Source organism: Gambusia affinis, linkage group LG08 (assembly GCF_019740435.1).
Source record: "Gambusia affinis linkage group LG08, SWU_Gaff_1.0, whole genome shotgun sequence".
NCBI lineage: Eukaryota > Metazoa > Chordata > Actinopteri > Cyprinodontiformes > Poeciliidae > Gambusia > Gambusia affinis.
The window spans coordinates 14853292-14876891 of record NC_057875.1 but is presented as its reverse complement, the minus strand read 5'-3'; the positions used below and the strand labels follow the sequence as shown (position 1 = coordinate 14876891).

At 37.3% G+C, this 23600-nt stretch overlaps 1 protein-coding gene across 1 annotated transcript in view; it reads right to left on the bottom strand.

The window, feature by feature from the left end:
* Positions 1-3334: 3334 nt before the first annotated feature.
* Positions 3335-23600, bottom strand: part of ldlrad3 (low density lipoprotein receptor class A domain containing 3) — a 94110-nt gene continuing 73844 nt past the window's right edge. The window contains exons 5-6 of the mRNA XM_044124952.1: positions 6100-6487; positions 3335-5061 (exon numbers count right to left, since the gene is read on the bottom strand). Of these exons, the coding sequence (XP_043980887.1) occupies positions 4857-5061; positions 6100-6487 (593 nt within the window). The 3' untranslated portion in view covers positions 3335-4856. The remainder of the gene's footprint in view (positions 5062-6099; positions 6488-23600) is intronic.

The following is a 23600-nucleotide window of genomic DNA, read 5'->3' as shown; positions in this document are numbered from 1 at the left end:
TGGTTTGTTGATTTGAATGCGTTCTTGGAGGCACGTGTATCCTACCGAATACAATTTGTCTTGATCTTCAGTTTTCTAGAAATGTTCATAACGTCATGTACCATGGTAAAAACCTCAGTCATACCTAAAGATGCATTATCATCTAATGTGGGAATGGTGGTGTTTTGGTGATCTATAGTTTTCAAATTTACCTTTGAATTATGCTCAGTAGGTCAGGTTTAGAATTTAAAATCTGGACGGTGTCAGCCCCAGAGTCTGAAGAACTGTGAACCAGTTAAGTGGCATTCTGCAGCACCTTTTCAACCTTAGCCTGACCCAACAGAAGGTTCCAGTTCTGTGGAAGACATCTTGATCTGTCTTGATCTTAGAATGCTTGTGCATCTGTCCCGCAGACTTAGTGCATCAATACTAGTCTCTCTGTTCTGGAGAGACTAGTATTGACACACCTCAGTAAGCAAATAAATACCTTTCAGGACCTGCTGCAGTTTACTTATGGCCATGACATTTAAGTTCACGACAACATCATACATCAACTTCAATAAACGTACTGTAACATCACTGTTGCTCATTCGCTTCTCTAATTATGCATGACTGTCTTTATGTCAGTCAAAACCCACTCCATATACAGTGGAGTGGGTTTTTGGTATCATTTTTCCAATTGATATCTGATACTATTTGTACAACCAAACCATTTTAATCCTTTCTAAACAATCTGAAAACTGTGGATTTAAGATAAAAGGTTAAAATGATCAAATGTCAGGAAAATCCAATTAGGGAAAGTTGAACCTTATTGGCAGGACAGTAATTGATGGCAAGTGGGAAGCCAAAAAGACTGAACGCTGGAAGCGAACCAAAAGGAGATCAATTTAACTATCAGTGTGCACACTTTTGCAACCAGGTTATTGCACCTTTTATATTATCTCCTTTTCTCCTTCTGGCTCTGATTGGTTGTGTGTCTTAGTGGTATATTTCTGCAGATGACAGTAGGACCAAAGGAAAAAGGCAGAGGAGGTCAGTTTTTACAGATCATCTGTTTCATATTATTCTGTCATGGCATAATGACACACAACAAATAAGTAAAACGAACAAACAAACAAAAAAAACCAAAAAATTGAAAAAAAAAATAAATAAATTACTTACTGCAGTTTGAAGGATAGAAATAGTTCTTATCTTGGTGATTCTCACCTTATCTTGGTTTATTGTCGCTTCTGTTTTACATTAGTGCTCTCTGCACTAATGTGACATAACATGACATTCATAAAGCATGCCTGACCAGTAGGCTATACTTTGCAGTATAGCACGATTCCCATCCTGCTTGTGCACCAGAAAAAGTGTGCGACAGGCAGAGAAAGAAGTGTGCAGGCTTTTAATTAAAGTCTGTGTAGTTAAGGGCTCAGGCTAAGCAAACATGGGCCTCCAGCATCAGAGTTTAAGATGAGGTAAAGAACAGTGCAGTGTCCAGAGAAGACTGGTTAATTTTAGAAAATGGAGGAGGGGGTATTAAAGGGATGAAAATGAGTTATGTGCTTGGATGAAGGGGGGAAAAAAAGGATGAGCAGGCTGGAATAAAGGGTTCGAATAAAGTGATGTTCAGATAAAGTGATGGGAAAACCAAGCAAAGGGAACAGGCAGGGAAGTCAAAGATGGTATCATGTTATCTGATGTGTCACAATGTGATGCGGATATTAGGGTGGGAATGGCAAAATGAGATGGAAGGTTATAAGGGGATCATTACAATGCAAATTTGAGGCGGCTGCTAAGCGCTGTTTGATTCTAAACTGAATGTGAGACACATGGAGTAGATGTTTACCATCAATGTTATACATCAGAGGACAAATTTAAAGTCAAATGGTTGAAAAAAACAGCTTAATAGATATTGTTCCTTTAAACGCAAAGCAAACAATGGATAAAATGTTCAAAAACACATGTGCTAAACATCCATAAACATCCAAGACAGGCATCCCTTTGACTTCCTGCTATACTGAATTTTGTCCTGAATGGTGATCTAGTGACATCTATTGGAAAGTTTTGGAACTGAATGCCCTAGATTAAACCACCCATACCACTCTATAATTTAAAATAAATAAATAAATAAATAAATCACTCTTTGACTTAATTTGCTTTCTATTGAATTGATATTTAGTTTCACCAGATATCCCATTTTATATGCTCCCTAATTACACTGAGTAAAAACATATTTTCTACCATTTCAGTACTGTTTAACTGCTTTAGTCACAAAGCACTTCATTTTTCTCTCCCTGACATGGAGGAAACAGTAATGGTACTGGTGAATATGGAGTCTGCTCTGAGGGGGTTTCATTGCACCTACAAAGCTTTTCGTGTGCACACAGAAAGCTTTGAAACTACATCTCTATTAATAATGTGTATCTGAATTTGCTCAATTTGAGCTTGTAGATGTTAGATGTGTTTGGGAAATCTGATTCTGTGAAATGTACCTGCTGTTGATCTGCTTATGAAGTGTAGGTTGTGCAGATGCTTTGAAATTTGATTTGATAATTAAAATACAAGTTGATAAACTCTCCTTGTGTCTAAACTTCAACTCAGTAGTTAGAATCTAACACGTTTTTGAGTAATTTAATTGTTTAATTGAAGTAAAATTTTCTGTACCAGAACGGATCTGCAGGCTTGTCCACCCAGAACCGTCTAGTTGCAAGGCAGTAATGTCAGCAACTATATCATCATACAGCACTTGCTCATGAGCTTTTATTTACAAATCCCAAACCTCCTATTTTCTGACTGTGTAAATATGATGTGATTCAGTCACACAAGTGGCATTTCTTTTAGCCACACTTCAGTGTCAGAGGCAGGAGAGAATCATATTGAAGCAAGGCAGATGTTGGCATCCTTACAGTACGTCTGAAAACGTGACAAATTGCCTACACCTTCTTTTAAAGTTGTTGAAATAGTTTGGGTTATTTTTCCACCAGCTGTGTTATATATCTGCGACTAATATAATCAATATTATTATGAATATTTGCAACCCCCCACCAAAACATATAGCCAAATTATGTTAATGCTGGCGTCACTTTTGCCATCCAGTATTTCCTAGATCTGTTCTAGCAGCTGTGTTCACATTTTCTATCCATCTCTTCCTCGTTCTTTTTATCTGCATACTGGTGTGAGTTTTGCTCTCAGAGTCTAAACTTTGACAACCCTTTTTCTAATCAGTCTCTATTTATTAGTATAGCTTTATCACACTGTTTATGGATTATTTAGTGTCTTAAGTACATGCTTCTAAGCTATTGGTATAGAAAAGCCTGACCAACAACCAATAAGAAATATATTTTGACAGTAGAAAAAAAGAAATATCAACTCAGGATATGAATCGGAAATTTGTTTTACTTCAAATGTATACACTACATAGAACAAAGAAATCATGAAAGAAAACTTCCCAGATCTGGGATTTGTGTAGATAGATAAAATTGGGACTAAAAATTAGAAATAAAGAAGGACTTGATCGCCACAAAATCTCAAATCAACACTGGTGGGAATTCGACCTGAGACTCATGTCCAGTTTCACCCAATCAAACATTTGCAGTTGTTTTGGTGATAAAATTACAGACACATAGTTGTTTCTTTTATTGGTAAAGTTTTAGTATTCATATCTTTGGTTTCATTTACTTTTGTACCAGAAGATCTTACAACGCAATCATATTTTACTTCACATTCTAAGTAGTGTTCTGTTTTAAATAGATTGATTTGTTTTGACTTTTGTGCACAATTTCTTTACATGTGCATTTCAGTCTAATGTTTTTTCTACCTCACACCCAGCTGCTGCTATGGACATGGATTCCAAATTTGAAAGAAAAGAAAAAGGTAGTATAGAATCTAATGGCTGTTTGTGTTATTACTTGTTCCATCCTGGAAATGGAAGAGAAAAAAAATACTGTGGTTAAAATGTTCAACTCAAGCTGGGATGTGACAATTTAATTTGCATCTAAATTAGTGGAAAAAAAAAATACAGAAGTTTTTTCTATTTTAAAAGTTCATACATTTTTCTTTTAGGACACCAAATAAGCAATAACATGTTTTGTCAAACCACATTTCCCCCTTTGCATTCGTATGTAATATAAAGCAGAATGTGTATGAACCCTGTTGGTCTTACAGGTTCCAAACGTCGCGGTTCTTCTGCATAGAGGAATGATTTTAGAACATTAAGTACAAACATTGTCTCCTACAACATAGGTGGTCCTATTACATATTGTTATTGGTATTTAACTAAATGGCAAGATGAGACACAAAGGAAAACATTTAATGAGTAAAAAAAAAAAAAAAAAAGCTGATCTATTTAAAATTGTTTCAAAGAAGCAGCAAGGTATTAGTTTGTGTTTGTATGTCTCATATGATGGTTCATTCGATGAACTGGGAAATAAACAATTTAAGCTAAATCTAATTTAATTATGTTTTAAATCTAAATAGGCACATTGTGGAGTATTTTAAAAGATAGCAAAACTCTTCCTATGCTAATCAGAAGTGTACCCCAACGAAGATGAGCAGTTGATTTCTTCTTTGTAATCTTCAGTATTTTCACTGGTAAGTATAATAGATAAAATGTCTTTAAGGAACTGAATTAACACCAACTGAACACTTTGAAATGTAATTAATCTATCATGCCAGCAGAGGGAACCAGCACACAAGTTCAGTCTACAGGAGCTTCAGCAGGCTGAAGTGAAGGCAGCCAGTTTGGGACCCTTTTCAAATTGATTAACTCCCCTGAATCTTTTCCAAAGGGTCTTTATTTAGGGCTGTCCTTTAGTCTTTGATAGCTCTATTAGCTGGATTAGTGAGTCCAGCTGTTTGACTGTCCAAAGTCTGATCAGTCTATATGACAGGGACTACAGCTGGTCTGACTCATCTGTAGGACTGGGACCCGTCTGCGAGTCCGGGGGAAGCATCCTGGGAGGTGGGGATGCGGAGTCAGGCGATGTGCGATGGCTCAGACCATCCTGCAGATTGTCATACTGAGGAAGATTTCCCTCTGAAGAAAGTTCGCTGTCTTTGACGTAAGGTGGAGGGGGAAGATCAAACCAAGGAGGCCGACTATGGAAAAACAAAGCACAATGAGACTTTACAAAGCAATTGCATAGAGTGCCTTGTAAAGGCTTTCATACGGCATCAACTTTTTCATATTGTCTCACATCATAACCTCAAACTTCAATTAAGTTTTACATAACAAATACCTAAATGAAAAAAGTGATGTGTGTATATGTATTTACCTCCCTTTACTCTGATACCTGTAAACAACATCTAGTCGAACTGAACAGTGAGTGTTAATCAGAGAAGGAGTCAAGGTCCATTGTGGCTCCAGACTCATAATTATACTCCATAAATCTGGTCTTTGTGTGAGAGTGGCAAGAAGAAAGTGATTGTTGAAAATAGCTGTAAGAATTCTTGTTTGCATTTTGCTACATATAAGGTACACATCATATATAAGAAGGTTGTGTGGTCCATATTTTGTGTCAGTACAAATACACACACTATCTGTTTTTATTTTCATATATTTTTAAAGTAATAAATACATTGCTACATTTTCTTGTGAAGGAATTTGAGAAACTTCCTCATCCTTTGTTCCACTTCACAATTATACAATACTTTGTGTTAGTCTGTAAACAAAATCCCAATAAAAACTATTGTCATTTGTGGTTATGACGTATGTAATAAGACTTCAACGGGTGTGAAAAGTTTGTCAAATCACTAAGAAAAATACACGAGGTATATTTCTTAAACAGAAAGTAGAGATAAGCAGAAAGTAAAATAGCTAAAAGAAAAAACATATGTCAGGAAAATATTTTAGGAAACCTTAATAATCTTGTAAAACTTTTTTGTATTGCTCAAATATCAGCCCTCATTTGAGGGGCAGGCAGGAAAGATTCAGACACAGAGGCTGAGGAAACAGGAAGATGAGGCGATGAAGAGCTGGGGAGAACTTAGACAGGCTATATAAGTCTGTTTATTCGGCTTATGTAGTCGAATAAACTACATAATGGACTAGTTGTTGTACTTAACAACATGCGAGTTGTCTGTTGTATTTTACTTAAGCAGATTTTAAAATCCAAAATGCTAAGAACGTTCATTTACCTGACATCCAGAACTGATTCAGAGTACGAGGGAGGCGAGTCTAAGGACACTGAGGAGGGATACATGGCCCCGGACAGCAGATGTAAAGCTTGAGGAGTTGCAGTGTACTGGCCCGCAGCATTGCTGGAGCCGGGGCTCAGACCTAGACCTCTGGCATTAGCGTGGCTCCGGTCCAGGATGACTAGTCGGGACAGCAGGAGGGGCTGGTGGTGATGCGTGCTCCCCCTTACACTCCTGGGCAACAGGACGCTCCGTTTCCTCTGGTGATGAAGCACCAAGGCCAACAGGGCCACCACCAGGACGAAGATGATGGCGCTGCCAATGACACCGTATGTGATGCTGGGGTAATAGCGCAGACTATGGTCCAGTGTCACAAAGCCAGGAGCTTCTGTGTGGAAGAAAAAGGAGAAGAAAAAATACATGATAGGGTGTGTTGCTTGATGTAAACAGGGATGCCGAGGGGTAGGAAGGAAGGATTTAGACACAGAGGCTGAGGAAACAGGAAGATGAGCCGTGGAGATGAAAAGCCGGGGGGAACAGAGACAGAAGCGAAGGAGACAGTCGTGAATACAAAGCAGTAAATTGTTTTCACAATCATTTTGAAATATATTACGTGTGATTCAATAACAAAAGCCCCTCTTGGAGATGAGAGGTGAGGCCCAATGAGCTCTACGAGACATAAAGGACAAGTCATGGATCACTGCTGAGACTTGTTGAAGGCTAATATGAAGGAACCAGAACACAGACAGAAAGTAAATGAGTCTTTGTGAGGACAAAACCACCCCTAACACTCCGACATCAAATGCTGCTCGCTCCACATCAACGATGAGAGAAGGCCTGCTGAACACCAGCAGCTGTCACACATCACCATGTTTGTCACAGTCACATAAGGACTCTGCAAAACACTTGGAAGTGCAGGGAACTTATTGGCCACAATGAAAGCTTGGGCTAGGAGGAACAAACTCACAGCGAGCCAAACTACTAGATTAAGGGAGGAGAGGGACGACTATAAAGCCAGAGAGCACTGCAGCTTATTATTCTGGATAGGATGAGGGAATAGCACTTAAACATTTCCACTGACTGATATTACAGTGAAAGAATTTCAATCAGGCACTTGGAATGGGGCTCGTGTAAATGGTGTTTCAGCTTATCAGCCGACACCACTGTTGTATTAAGCAGAGAAGAAGAGTGAAGGGAAGAAATCTTATTTATTACAGAGCTGCAGAAAGCATGTGCTAATGAGGAACGAGCTACATAAAAGTATTTTACAGTTGCCGTTTTACTTCAAATTAAACTTCTGCCTTAGGGGACTGCGAACATCAAACGTCTGTACGTCACATAAAAAAAGCTTAAAAAACACTCAAAGGGAGGCTTTCTAAGCTTCGTCCTCCAGGCTTCTGTGGTGCTACTTAAAAGTTCATGTGCATCGCCTGTAAAGTAAACCAGTCTCTGTCTACCAGCCATCAAGCAGGCAGTTAAGGATGTTCCACAGAATGCTTGCCAGGAAATGACCATTACAGAAAATCTCAAGTTTAAACTAGTGTTCTGAAAAACACTTCCTTCTGGAGGGATTTGATAGCAAGAAATTGCAAGAAGGAAGCCATCTTGCAGCTCTTTGAATCATTCCAGGCATGGATACACTTATGGGCTTATAAATAAAATGGTGTTTGAACCAGTTCCACATTTAAAGAGCAGTGAGAACAGGGAAAACAAAATTAAGAAGACCAATGTGACTCATTCTGATCTACTTTGTCACTTTGAAGGCTTTTGACGATAGTATGCTCTTTGTTTACGCACTGGGGCTCAAATCATGCACTTAGAGTTTCCAAAAAAACCTGGAATGGAATGTAAACATATACAAAATCAAGCTGCTATTCACTTTTTGCATTTCATTCCACAAAGACAACTGAAGACACCGCTCCACATGATTTATGGAAATGGACATGCATAATAATTATTTTTTTCCTTACCCAATTTAAAATTTTCCAAAGCAAATTTTGGGCACCAAGGCAAAATAAGCTGAAAGTTGTTTTTTAAAAAATACATAAAGCTTATGTTAGTGTTCATCGCTAAAATATAATCTAGAAGCAGATAATTTTAAGTAAACCACACTGAAGTCAAATATTGATAATTAATTAAATCAGCTTTTAATAATTTTATATTTTACTGTTACAACCAGTGAAAGTAGTTCATATTTTTAAACGGTTTCTTCCATTTGACTGAGCAAACTAGCTTCATCACTTCAGGAGAAATACCGCAAATGATTGAGTTCCTCTCGCCGATTATCTCTCACTTTGCTGTATATGTATAAATGCTTTTAAACTGTCACTAAAAGCATGATGCAATTGCTGAGATCTGTCTTGAAAGAAATATTCTATTTCAATGAGGTATTTCTTTTACCTTGATAAATTCAGGATATGTAGGTTACACTTTTTTTTTTTCCGAGAATACAACATGAAAAAACAAGCATGCTTACAAATGATAAATTCTGATTCTGTATTTTCCTTTCCTTTTAGACACCACAGTGCTTATTTCCTCTGTTTATCTGACCTTGAGGGCCTCAGGGAGCTTCTTCAGTGTGTGAGTAACTATGTTCACACACATTGTTGAATACCTACCAACAACTATCCTGGCATACAGCCTTTGTAATGTGCCACTGTAGTCAGGGGGCCCATGCCTTAATTAAATTTAATCTAATTCAGATGCTCCACCCGCATGCTGTCCTAACCAAGGGAAGAAAAAACAGCCAATAAAACGAGCACCACAGGTCCCTCCCTTGTGATTTAAAATTGGTCGGTGCTTTACACTACCAATTAATCACACGCCGAACTCTCAGCAGAGAAAGGCCAAAACAAAGAGAAATTATTCACATTATTACCTAGCAGAAGAAAGAAAAACACAAAACCAAAAGTTAAAATAAAGAGATCCCACCACTGCCAATCTATGCTGCTTTCAAGATTCAGCAAAGTCCTCAGGGAGCAAAGAGGAACGCACACAAAGGAATCTCATAATGCTGTAGCGCAAACAATGGGAGCATCTTCGAAAAGATTTGTGATGGAGCCCTGAAAGGCTGCCGCAAATGACACACTGACTGAAAAGACAGGCGGCAAAAGAAAAAGGGTGGAGACAGGCACAGGCCCGGCTTTTCTGTCAGAGGAGAGGGGGGTCCCAGGAGTCTCTGGCACCCTGCTATGTCTGTGATTGAGTTTTGGAATCTGTCTTTTACCATTTTAGTTTTAGCAACAGAAAAAGAAAAGCTCCAAGGATTATATGCAAAAAAAAAAAAAAAAAAAAATGTGAAGGATTTTAAAAACAGCAACGGTTTCTCTAATTAGTTGGGGGAGTAGAATAACATTTTGTTTGTCAAAATATGCGCTGCTAAAAAAACTTCACGTATTTCCCTTTTTCCAGACTTGTACTGCTCTTTTGTTCATTTTTTGCTGAAAATCTCTTGCATCTTCGTGTTTGTGTGACCTTGTTCTTTAATATTGCCTGTTTTTGTCTTTCTCTTGCCTGAAACAGTGTACCTTCAGCTGTTATGGTTTGAACATGTTTCACTTTTTCTCTCTCTTGCTCTGCACCAATCACAATCTTTAACCCTCAATTTATAATCTATGTACTTTTTGTTTCAGTATATTTGGATTTGTTTTGTTCCTTATACCAACAGTACTTTGGATGTCCTGTTCAATCTTTTTGCTTTGAACTCTAAGCTTAAATTACACCAAATCCCTAGCCAGGACCGTTCAGGAATGTGTTTAAAGCGCACAATCAAACTTGGAATTTCACAATTCGAATTGTAAACCCTTGCTGTCGGGTACCTCCAAATTGAATTACAGTAATGAATGGCTTCACACATCAAAGTCTCGGAAGGCTGAACTGATCAAAGATGCTGAGAACAGGGCACATGAAAGAATATGAGCAGGGCAAAAAATAAAAAGAAAGACAAAAATGCACATAACTCGAGTGCAATATTCCTCTGATGTATGCTAATATTCCATCACTTTTGATGATCAGATATGTAGTTGCTACAATGAAAGACGATACAGGAATTTCTAGATTTTATTTGCAAGATTTACATGCAAAATCTCTTTAAAATTCTGCTGAAACCCAAAAGGAAAGAAAACTGACATGGTTATGTAAATGCATAACCTTATATTTTAAATCTTCTTTTTCCTTATATGTTTTGCTTTGTAGATTATAGGAACTGTTTTTAATAATTTACGATATAATTCATTCAGGGGAAGTTCAACATCCAGCTTTGGCATTTAGCTCCTAAAAGTACTATGAACATCCAGCTAGCTAGTTTTAAACAATCTGCAAAGATACTGTTGATCAGTGAAAGATAAACACATTCCTCATTCTCTTAACACAAACTCTGTGCTGCAACATAAAAACAAATATTTTACAAAGCCCAGCTGTTTGGAAAAAGTAACCCTCCATGTTGACCTTTTTCCAGCTGAAAGTATAAAATCCACTAAGTACTTCTGATGTAAGCAAATGACAACTACTTAGTCATGAAGCAGCAAACTTTGCATAAATATTTGTTGAAATACATACCTGAAAGCAACAGGTAAAATGGGAAAAACTAGTAGATCGGAGGTTTAAACTACTGCTGTCCTGATCCGATCAATAGTATTGTGTTTTAGTTGATCAGTATCAGAGTCCATGGCAAAACTCAGACTTTTGCTTGTTGGTGTGCAGTTGGCAGTTCACTACAAACTCAGTGTTTTCAATTACATTGCTCATAAAGTTATATTGCAGGTTGTGCCTGTTATTTTGTTAAACTAACAAATCTGAAATTTTGTGCTCTTTAAAATGAGGTTAAGAGTGACAGATGTCTTTGTTCTCAACCTTATTTGCCTCTATGAAGGTTTATTCTCTGTTGGGCGTACTGTGTATTGCTTAATGTGTAAATTATTTAATCTTTTTCTAAGATTAAAAAAATATTAAATAAAACACTGTCTGACTGTTTTAAAAACACTCAGACAGGAAGGTGTTTACAACTCCACCTTCCTGTCTGAGTGTTTTTAAAACACTGACCTGCTCTGCATGTCTTTCCCAGACAGCTGTGTGTGTGGGAGAGAACAAACTAAAGAACATAACAAAAATGTACAATCTTCAAAACAAAAAGTTAAGCTTCTGATACAGGCCACCATCACATGATTTACTGGAACCAAATCAAACTACTAGACAAACTGTCACTGTGGCATGTCAAAGCAGAGAAAATTTTACCAACATTAGCTTAACTCTTCAGGAAATTTAATAAAAAAAAAAAAAAAATCATTATATTACTAAATACTATGGTTATATATGTATAGCATGATATACATGTTAAAAAACAAATTATTTGTTGCTATTTTGTCACCTAAACCACATCTTAACCTGCTTAACCTTGTGTAGGATATTCTTTTGAACTCTAATGTTGTTAATAATGATGTTATCACCACCTGCTGGTAATGCAAATGTTTAAGAAGTTTTATTAAAAACGTTATTCTTAAAAAAATAGAGGCCTAGAGGTAATGCTAAACTAAGATTTGAAGAATATATATTTGTACATTGCTTTGTTTTTGACTGATTAGGAATAAACATTAGCGGGTGCCTAATCTTAAAGGACTTGCTATGAGGGAAAATCCTAGTTTAAGCAGACATGAGCCTCTGATCTGCCAGCTAGTCATTTCATGTAATTGGGGCAGCACAGATGCACTTTAGTTCCTTATTAACAACGTCACGCTGTATTTCTCCCTGTGAAACTGTCACCTCTCCCACTGCATCCATACTGTATTCATAAACTCCCAAACCTTTCATATGTGGAGGCTTGTGGGAGAGGTGCAGCCTTTCAAACAGGCCACTTTAATTACATCAGAGTGCCATCTCCCCACATCCCTCTTCTACCCTCTTTCGCCTCCACTCCACTGCTCCCAGTGCATTTTGTCCCCCTCTTGTTTCTCCTCTGTTGTTTCCCGCACCCTCTTCTCAGCTCTATCGCTCTCTTCTCTCCTCTTCACTGTTTCACAGCTTTCACCTCTTCATTTTGTTCAGTTGTCCCGGAGATGACATGAACCTTGCAGTTTTAAAACACCACAAATATATGGATGGGGACTTAACTATTTGTGATCAGAAATAGTCTTTCCAGTAGTTTTTGGATTTTGTCTTTTACCTTGTGATTTCACCAATACAATGCCTCGTAAGTAGACGTGCACCTGTTTGCGGCTGATCGCCGATCTTTAAAAAGCCTGATTTTGGCCAAAACCAATTTTTTATTTATTTATTTTCATCTGAAATGTTGCTAAATATAGCAAGAAAGTTGCTGAGTTGGGTGACTATTGTTAACTGCAAACATGCAGACGTGATCAGGTCTGATAAATGCGATTAGCAAATTGCAACAGGAAAACATTTAGGGAGAGGTCTGCATTGCTTTACATATATTTTGTACATTGCCTGTGACTGGTGCTGGTGATGAGAGAGCTTTCAGTAAAACTGAAAAAAAACAAAAAACATCTGAGGTCCACTATGTCTCAAGACAGGGTTTACAGTCTGGCCATATTGTCCAATGAAAGCCAGTTGGCTAGACATTGAGGACATGATCAATGGCTTTATTAGAAAGAAGGCTCGGCGCTGGGCTTTTGGTGAGTCAGGCGCCAGATAGCTGTCAAATGGCATGTTTGAAGAAAATATTTGTGCTTGCAGTGGTTGTTTGTTCTTATCTTGTTAAAATTTTTTTTTGTTGTTTTCACTACTTTTAGATGATGATGTTAGCTTATTTTGATTTAGCTTGATTGTAAAATTAAGCTTATGTTACAATTTTATAAACATTAGACAATTCTAAATGCGTATGTGTAGGCTTTTTTTTCTTATCTGTCAAGAACGTTTGAAGAACATTTTGTTTTCAATTTCTTCAATAAAAACATAAGACTGAAAAAACCCTTAGAAACATTTTTAATGTCTGCTTTAAACGATGATTCGCAAACTGTATGCAAATTGTTGCATGTTAGAGTTTAGATTTAAAACCCCGGGCTGACCCGATCCCAACTCGAAAGGGGAGCCGGGTTGCGCCAAAATTTGCTCTATAAACAGATTCCAGGTTGATCCTCTGTGGCACGTTTCATTAGCTAAAAGCACTTACAACACAGAGAAAACCAAGAGAAAATGCACAGTATAAAGTTGTATTGATCTTAAATTGTACAATTCACTAGCAGTAAATATTGTGCTTGGACCAGCTTCCTTTGGTCCAATAGTGGAACAAAGGAAACAAGACTATAGGAAGCCTTTGAAGGTAAAACTTGACAAAATTAGGACAAGTTCACAAGAGCGAAAGACTATATGTATTAAATGCTACAGTCCCAGCAACACAGTAAAAACATCCAGTGGAAAACCCCCCAAAAAACTTAACAAAACAGAGACCAGGAGAAAAAAAAGATTCACACATGAATAGTGCCAGTAGAAAAATCTTACACACAGCTTCCTGAAACTTAACTTCACAGTTTCTGCTCCAAAAACCTGCTATAAGAGGCTGAGTAATACAGACCCCCACTGTGTGCTTTGCTCAGTAACAGGAACACACTCGTTTCTGCATGAACGTCTGTGTGCCATCCTTCCCAGACCCTACAGATGCTTCTTCTTCTTTAAAAGGGGAAATGAAAGAAACCATCTGAGTCTTTGTAATGACTCAGTTCCTTTGCCTGCCATGCAGACTAATACTGAATACTGACTGAGAATGGCCATGAGGGATCACTGCTTTTTGTATACATAAATACCCACTATTATAATGATAAAGGGAATATGAGTAAAATCAGAATAGAATCCAGTTGAAAGGAGCCGATTGAGGATGCACCCATAAATATCCAACAACACCGATTTGTTTGTGTGGCTGCATGTTAAAATCCTCCACTCTTTTTCAAAAAACATCCTCGAAAGGCCAAAGGGAGTTACATTATAATCTAAAACAGCCCAAAGCAATAAAACGGATAGCTTTCATATCAACCACCCCCCCAAAATATGCACTAGCAGGAGTTTTAGAAAAGCAGAAGTCTGCTGAGAGGCCACACACAAGATCAGAGAACCACCTACTTCCGCTGAAGCAAAGCTAAGGCCTTTGCAGACGCACAATGGGCGATTGAGCATGCAGTGATTAATACAAGAACAAACCTTTCTTTTGTCTGTAGTTAATCAAATGATGATGCAGATGAAGCCGTTGGGTTGCTGAGATACAAGATCCATTATGTTGTTGGAACAAGCTCCTTTGTCTCGTTTGGCTACCTGCCATAGAAAATGCTAATCAACTGCTGTCAGATTAGGCCCATTTGAAGGTGAACAGGCAAAATAAGACGAAAAGAAAATGGGCTGAAAGAAAGAGCCATCATTTGATAAATGCCACACTTAACACACTTCTGAATAGAAAAAAAGAGAGACGTGTTTTCAGCCATTTGAGAAAAAACGTAGGGGGCTGAAAAGGTGCAGGGTACAATTCACATATTCACAAAATTCACGCTTTAAAGGAGCCCAGAGTAGATGGGTTGGTGGTGGACAGTTTCCTTTGAATTTTTTATGTCAAATTTTCATAGTTTTACAGACCCTGATTTCTGGAGCTCCCTGTTCTTTTTATAACCACATTTTGCTTTTGTTCTTTTTGCTAGTGGTAATATTCAGTTTAACAGGACAGGAAAATGGGTAGAAAGAGAAAACATGGAGCAAATGGCTCAGGTCAGATGGATGGATGAATTAATAGATATGTACTAGTAGTGGGATTAAAGTCTGGAAATGCAATTGTTTTTCAGAATCTATTTTCATTTTCTATACTTATCCACATCTAAAAAAGCATCCAATCTCACACATTCAACTCTGGCTGTCCAGGTTTTGATATTTTTGTTGGCATATAGCTTGCTGGAGATGTTCATCTCCTATTTGATGATAAATGCAGATGGTAAGCAGTTGACTAATTTGAGATCTGGAATCTTTAAAGATGTAGCTCTTCGTCAGGATAAGGGGAGAGGGAGAAGCCACCAGGGGGCAGGAATCTCATATTTTTATGCTAAGAATTTGGTAGACACTTGAGAGAGCTTAGGGTGTGCAGTAGGTGGAAGAGTGTGAGAAAGGCAAGATTCTATAAGATGTGAAAAATACCCACAAAAAGATCCACATGATTTCAAGACAGTTTATGTACATCAGATGTAATATACCGTATGTCCACGGTCATGCACAGATATTCATTCATAAAGATGATTAGAAAGAAAGTCTCAAAAAAAAAAAAACTAGACAAATTATGTTAATGCACACCCAGACATTCACAGACAAGCCATTTTTAGATTGTCACATGGCTAAAAACAGCAGGACAAACAAATACCAACATCTCTTTCATCATGAACTAAAGTGAGCTCAGTTGAACCGTTCCATGTTGTGAAAGCTGATAAAAAAAAAAACAGGGTGGAAACCACTAAAAGAAACTTGGGTTGCAGTAATCACTTTGCTCTCTTCTGACTCCAGCAACAATATAGTTTTGAGGTTGAGAGGATAAAAAACAAACTCTTAAAGCGATCCAATAAACATAAGAAGGAAAATAAAACTGAAACTGTTCTGTCTTCTCCTGCGTGTCTGGCCCAGTAAACACATTAATTTAAAACTGAATATCATGCTGCATGACTTTGATCAGTTGTATCTTCAAAGTCTTTGGTTTTTTGGCTATCTAATAAAATCAATTATTCTGCAATCCAGGCCATCTTTAAAACTGGCCTATTAATTCATTTGCATTATGACAACAATGTGTAAGTGCAGCTTATTACATCACCCATCTAGATAAGACAATTAGATTAAAGTCTATAACTATTTACATAAACCCGTCACCTTCATATAGTTCACAGATTTGGACCAATCAGCTCAAGATGTATGGTGTTTTCTTGTGTTGTTGTATCGCACAGATGAAACATGTCCCCTCAGGCAGAGCTGATAAATGGCTATAGATATAGGAGTTATCACCAAGAAAATGGGAAATACTAAAGTCTATTTCATTTAGGAGATACTGGAATTTTATTTTTTTTTATCTTGTATGACCTTAAGACCAATCATATCTTTGAGGATAGGATATTGGATTTTTAATAAGGTATTTGATGGGCACAAGGTCTTCTCAGGCCAAGTCCCAGAATTAAAGTTCTTTGCATAAACACCCTCATGCATACATTGAGCCAAAAATAAAAATTATATTTTTAGTAGTTTCTTGATAAAAATCAAATTTTTATTTTAGATTTAATAGAAATAGCTTGTTAATTCTCATAATATGATCACTTGGCTGTAAAACTGCACTGAAATGTTTGAAAGCCCTGCTCTCCTAAGATCTTAGGTGCATGCAGTCTTTACTCAAGTGACTAATCACCCTTACCATCTTCTGGTATGCATTAGAGGGTCTTTAGCCTACCTTTCTGCCAACAAAGTTCTCTTTCCTGGAACATAAAACGCTGATTGAGTGAAAGCTGCTCTGCCAAAGCACAGTACAAAGCAAAAGGCTCTAACCGCAGCACTTTTCCAGATTCTCTTTGGCAGCCCACAATTAATATTTATACTCAGTGCTGTCACCCAGCTCCTTCGCTTTTGGCCTGTCCTGTACTACAGGTCGACTTCACGTGTTTCTTTTCTCATTAGCTGGCATTGAAGAAGGTTTTAATACACAAGAGGACCGTACATTATTTTCCATGACCTTGTTTATGTTTTGGTAGTTTCTTAAGAGAGCATAGATGCTCATGTTTTAATATGTATATCTTAATATTGAGCAGCATAGGATTTTTGTGCAGAAGTGGTTATTTAGGGGAAGGAAGAGGTTCATGCTTTTTTTTGGTCTCTATTTGCTGTCCTGTAATAGCTTGTTTGCTCTACCATTGACTACCACTGTAGGATCTCATCATAACACTCAACGTTGTTACTGAGGGAAAAGTGGAAGAGAAGTCGATTAGTTAAAGGAAGACTTTAGGAAAACAACTGAGTGACTCTAATGAGTTAAAAATGCAGCAATAAAACCAAAAGAAATATATATATTTTTAAAAAGTAAAACTAAACTTTAGTAAATCAGTAAATCGATTTTGCCCTGATTGAAAGAATGACGATGAAATAAATAAATACAATACTGAAAAAGCTCTGTACATGTTATAAGTGAATCATTCCTGAGGGAGATGTTCTAGTTTACAAGTCAGCACTACATAGATAAGAGAAAAAAAAACAAACAAAAAAAAACACATGAAGACTGAACACAGGCAAAAGTGTAGAACCAGATGTTGGTGTAGTAAAAATACTCTAATGAGCTTATTGATGTGATCACTGACTTTTTAACCACAGGGCAATGTTCACACTGTGACAGATACCACTATACAAAGGTGTTTTTGCACCGGTGGAATAAAAACTCTCACCAAGAAATGTTCCTCCTAATTTTAGCTCTATTGTTATGATTTGAACAGAAATGTGTGAGGGATTTTTAATGAAGACCTGCTTCTCAAATGCAAGAAAGTTGCCCTTGGAGGATCCTGAAATCTTAATTTCTTGGCAGCAGAAGTCATAGTTTTTGGATCCAAGAAATTATAGTAGCTTGCACAAATATTAATACCATGGGCTTTTGCAACATATGGATTTCCATCCTTGTTTCATAAGATTGGTCCCATCCCATCCCCACAACTTCATACTGCCTTCACTGTGCAGGCAAGCACTGGATCGTGGTATTACATATTCATTGGTATTACAATAAATTAGGCTGAATAAAATGCCTACTAATTTGCAGAATTTTATTTGTACTTTTAATTTTAGAAAAATTGTCCTTCCTCTTTACAAATATTCACTGTAGGTCTATTGTTTTCAAACTTTTGCAAAATACACTGAAGATTGTGACTGAAAGTGCAAAAAGGTTCGAGGAGTATTGCTACTTTTGTCAGGCACTGCAATGGCATAAAGAACCGACAATGTGATCATCGATCGTTAGATTGTACAAGAAAGTCCAAAAACTGGAGCTAGGAGGTTTATTTTTAACTATTTAGTTAAAAGTTTAGAACATTTCTGTTGCAACTGAAAAAGCAAGATGCGGAAAGAACAAATAAATCTGTGTAAATACAAGAACTCAAATGCACTTTATGTCTCTATTTCATAAGGGAACGTGTAGAGAAGTGAGAAATGACACAGACGGGTGGCTGCTGTAATTAAGTGGAGAAAGGCTTTGAGATGTGAACAGAATAAAACACTTTGTTGAATTATGTGAGAAACAAACAGAAGTGGAAACGTTTTGCCTTTTTTAACCAGCTCCCAAAGTAAAAAATAACAAAAAAGACTAAGAGTGTGACACTCAGTGTTCCTCTCTCCATTTTTTTATTTTTATTTTTGGAAACCTTTTAGTAGAGCAGTGTGAATGTAAAAAGGGTTTGCTATGTTTTGTCTGGAATAAAAGGAAGAATAGGGAGGACGAGAGGTTGCACGGTATTGTTGAGGGCTTTTGAATATAAGCCTGTCCCACTAAACCTCATGGGTAAAATCTCCATGGCAACTGTTCTTTGGCACCAAAAGGTGAGCTGAGAATGAGCGGAAGGGCATTGGGAAGCTTGAATGTGGACACAAACAGAACTCAACAACAGAAGGCAAGGACATAAAGTCCCGATGTGGTGCAGATGAGTGTTAAGGCCACAAATATTCCTGTTTGGAGGCATCGTGAATTGTGCAGCAATCTTTACTCAGGAGTTTTAATCTAGCTCTGGCAAATGGAAGAACGGCAGCCATAAATTGCTGCCTGCAGGCTTCACTGACAGAACAGCCTGCAGGAAGGAGATATAGATGTAGAGAACCTGTCTGTCACACTTGTTGACAACAATCTGATTAATAAGTGCCTTTAAGACAAAGAATGTTAATAAGAGCTGGGGAAATGAATTAGGGCAATAAAGTATCTATAGTTTTTAACACTATAGTCATGGAAATGTGCCTGTAAAATCCTCTTGTTATTGAATGCTTATATAACAGGAAATCTGGCATGTTCAGTCCATTAACTTTACTTAGCATCCAAAAAAGATATATAGGTTTACAAAGTAAAGGAACCATGTTTCAAGGTTTCAATTAAAATATACCAACAATTGGGGTTACTTTTTGATTAATATTAAAGCTGCGATATGTAACATTTATAAACAAAATGGTTTTGTTTTTTTACATATTTGTTAAAACTGTCACTATAACCTGAGAAAAAGACTGAGCTCCTCTGCCTTCTCCCTGGGTTAGGGTTACTCAGAAATGCACTTCTCCCTGACAGAATCCACCAATCAGAGCAAAGAGGAAAGTTTTAGCACTGTCAATCACCCTTGTGCATGTGCTGCTCACACCCCCCTGACCTCTTTGCAATAAGCTTCGCTAGAGCTTCTTCCCAATAGCAGAGCTTGCCATAAATGCTCAGGCTAGTTAGCATGGCTGCCAATGACAACATATAAACAGTTTTTCCAAGATCTTTCAATAGAATGAATGAATGATAAAGTTGCAGTTTTGAAAGCGTAAAGCTTACTAGACTTCAATACCTCAAACTGCAACATGCCTAATAATGTGCAATTAGTTTATGTTGAAACAAATAAAAAAATAAGTTTCACTGTGGTTTTATCAGACTTTAGTCATAAAGATAAGGGAGCAAAATTTGATACCAAGCTGGAAAATAAGAGAAAATGTTGTTCTTACTATGGAAAGATGAGGTTATTCCACGGATATTTGAAGGGGGGAAAAAAAAACACACTTCTTTGAAGTGCAAAACAGAGGAGAGACCTTTTATGGCAAAGCCCAATTACCAACAGCCAGGCACCAGCAGTGCTTTTGTTCTGCAGCAGGACAAATTTTCTAATAACTAGATATTACATTTACAGCTTTCTACTGCTAGTGTCTCACATCTCTCACTCACATTGTGGCCAGGATTTTCCACTGGGCTTTTTCTCTATTCTCTTACTGACTGCTTTAACAGATTTTATTTATTTATTTTTTTACTTTTTTTACTATCCACATAAGGCTCACTGCCAGCCAAAGAAAAGCTCTTAGAAGCAGAATCATCTTTATCATCAACTGTCCCAGATAAAATGATTTTCAGCTTGATCAGTGTGCTCGAAATGGTTTTCATGTCCTCTAAAGAGAACTAAGCCATTAACTACAAATATGTTTCATTCCAATTCCTGCAACTGGGGCAATTTACATGTAAATTTTGGAAAGTTTTCCTTAGTCAAATTCATGCATGATTTCAACCTTGTTTTCTCACAAACACATTCTAATTTTCAGATAGATGTTGCAGATAAAAATGAAAATGACAAAATGTCAGGAGTTGATTTGCTATTGACAGGCAGTTTCCAGGCATTTGGAGAGGTAAGCAATGGAAAAATGAGCTGTCAGTAATAGAGAGATTCAATAGAAGTGAAAAGATAAACATGACAGAGAACATTGGGGACACTGAGATCTGTTCCTGAAAATAAGACTAACTGCACGTGTGCAGAGCTTGCTATATTTCATAAAAAAAACAAACAACAATCTGCACAAAGGGAAGTTTAAAAATAATCAACCACTCATTCACTCATTCAGACCAATAAAAATGGAAACATCCCACAGGTATTAAGGTGGGAAAAAGAAAAAAGCCTCTGAAATACAGTACATTAATTTGATGTATTTCATGTTGAAAGAGAGATCTCTCAATAAATTAAACAAGAAAATCATCCAATGAAAAGTCTGCAGTTAGGAGCTCAAATACACTAGATCCCAAAAAAGAATAATGTTGTGGGTCAAATGATTCACCAGACTTTGTCTTTTAGAATTTTTTTTTTAAACAGATAAGAAACATCTTACTGGGTCGGCGTTTCTAATCCCGGTGGTTTTCCTTCTCCAGGCCTGGCAGAGACATCCGGAGTGACTCCGCTCTAGGAAGAGGATCCGATCCTTGCCCCGTGGGACAATTAGTTGAACTTATTATATTTTATTAATAAAATTATTTATTATAATTAATTGAGTTCTATTGCAGAAACTGGTTATTGTTAAAAGAGAAGTTACACAAAACTACACGGGTATTGTCACAAGCAGCACAACAGTCATATTATGTGTCAATCACCAGTGATGTCTGCAACGCGTTAATTTGTAACGCGTTACAGACGTCGGACCTTTAATGCCTTACAGCTAATTTAGATCTACTAATGTGTTGTGGTGCAGTCCATGTTTAAACACTGTAAAAAAAAGTTATATCTCCCAAAGAAAAGTACAATATTTGTAAAATTGGATAAATATTGCTTTGAGGTGTCAAAAATGTCATCATACATGGTACAGCAGTGTTCAACTCTGATGGGTGCTGCCCCCATGTTCACACTGCGCAGTGATCAAACCACAGAATGGTTATTGCAACTTGTTTTAAGTGGAGCGAGTCCCCTGTGTAAATGCCTCTTTTATTGATCACATAAGAGGCAGTTAAGCTGTCAGTGCTCTCTGGGCTGCCACAGTACAATCTCATCTGATCACTTTGTTCCAAAGAACTCTAGTAGCTGACTGGATCAGGACCACTGCATCAACAAAGTAATGAACACCGCATAAAATACATCTTTGCAAGCCTTTCACAGGCCATGAATCAAAAAACTGGATGCAGAACACAGGACCACACACCTCACTGAGTCTGTAGCTGACATTAGATTACAGACAGTACACCGACAGCAGAAATGGAGTGGCATTTTTCAGGGACTCTGAGACTGACCATTTAAAAGTCCCTTAAATGGGATCCAAAGGATCAGGAAGTTCCCAAAATAGTTTCTCTATTTATACAGCTGTAGCAGAAAACTAATAATAGTTAAATTATAATAGTTATCGCTGGAAAAACTAACTTTACAAAAGTTAAGTTATGTCTTTGTGAGCTGTTCTGATCAGTTGCTAAAGATGTTAATTTGTCTGGTGTTAAATTAGAAAACTCGGATAACTTCAAGTTGTTGCAAATTGCAATGTTAATAGTAAAGAAATAAAACGCAAATAAATGCAAAATGATGTATTGGCTAAACTCTAAAATAAAATCAAACTACCTTTTACTAAAAATGTTACATACAGTTCACCAGGTTTAAGTAAAGTTGGAATGAAGTCAGTATGCTTGGAAACGTTCATATATGTACCCATGATATGCATATTCAAAATGTTACCAAATGTTTTAGACAAGATTAGTTTATTAAATGTGATGATAGAAACTGATAAACATCTGTTTTTATTAGTCATGTCGTCATGTTGTTGTGTAAAACCTACATAAAGTAAATACTATCCTTGTGCAAAACGAGTATTTTTTCAAATGCCATGTGTAGATCAAGTGTTTATTACTTGGCTAATCCTGATATATACAGTACATGTCCTTGGAGGCCAGACATAAATATAGGCAGAGTGCTAAAGATTTAATTGAATTTTCAAACTAGACTTGGAAACCCAATAAATATACAATTTTTACGGTGTTGCTTGGTAATTTGAAATCTCCCCCCCCCAAAAAAAAAAAATTGGTCACCATCCACCTACTGCACTGGCTCAATTTATCCTGGGAGTCATGCTACATAAAATCTGAGCTCAGAGAGGGGAAAAAAAGAGTACAGGGTGTCAAGCCAGGCCCTTGGTTTAAATATAGTGGGATAAAATGTATTCAGTCACACCTATTCATACTATTTGTACTGAAAAAGTATTAGACATAGACCAATACTAATACTGGCCAACAAGAACTACAGTGTGCAGGCCCACAGAGTGTAAGTCCCCAGTTGTGCTTTATTCTTCACTTTGTAAAGTAACAGAACAAGACACTTGGGCTCATTCCATCTTTTAATCCCCCATTTAACAATAGGCCTGGTCAGGCAAGTGGAGGTATGAGGAAGCACTGTGAGGTTTATCAAAGTCAAACAATGGAGCAACACAGACCGTGACTTAAGGTTTGCAGTTCCCGCTCATATCTACGCTCAGCTAAAGAGGAATCAATGGCCTCTGTCCAAGTGATAAGAAGCAAGATGGTCAGTTGTACCCATTCATCCCAAGTGAGACAGTTCAGCTTGAGGAGGCGTACAGAATGATGGACCCAAGGGGAGGCTGGTACTTGGAGGCCAGAGATAAGGAAGCATCCAGAGCATTCTCAAAGATAAGTCACTGACCTTTGAAGTGTGGGAACCAGAGTGGAGCCAAAATGTGTCGGGAAGTTAAGCATTCTGTGCAATCGGTACCAAGAATGAACAGTGTGATAGCTATAAAAAAAAATTACAATAATCTAAAACTAATTACCTGTTATTTGTTTTGCTTAATCTCATCTCCCAAGAGATTTGAGAGAGTTATTATCACATTTCATCTTAGTTTCCTTTTACATACTTGAACTTATAAGCACACAATAAAAGATGTTATTTTAGGACAAAAATACTAGTCAGAAACTGCTCCACAACACTGTCACTCAGAGAATTTCTCAATTGTGCTCTTTAGGACCCACTTTTAGACCCCATCAAATAACTGAATTACCTCCTCAGCCTGCTAATTATCTATTAATTAATATT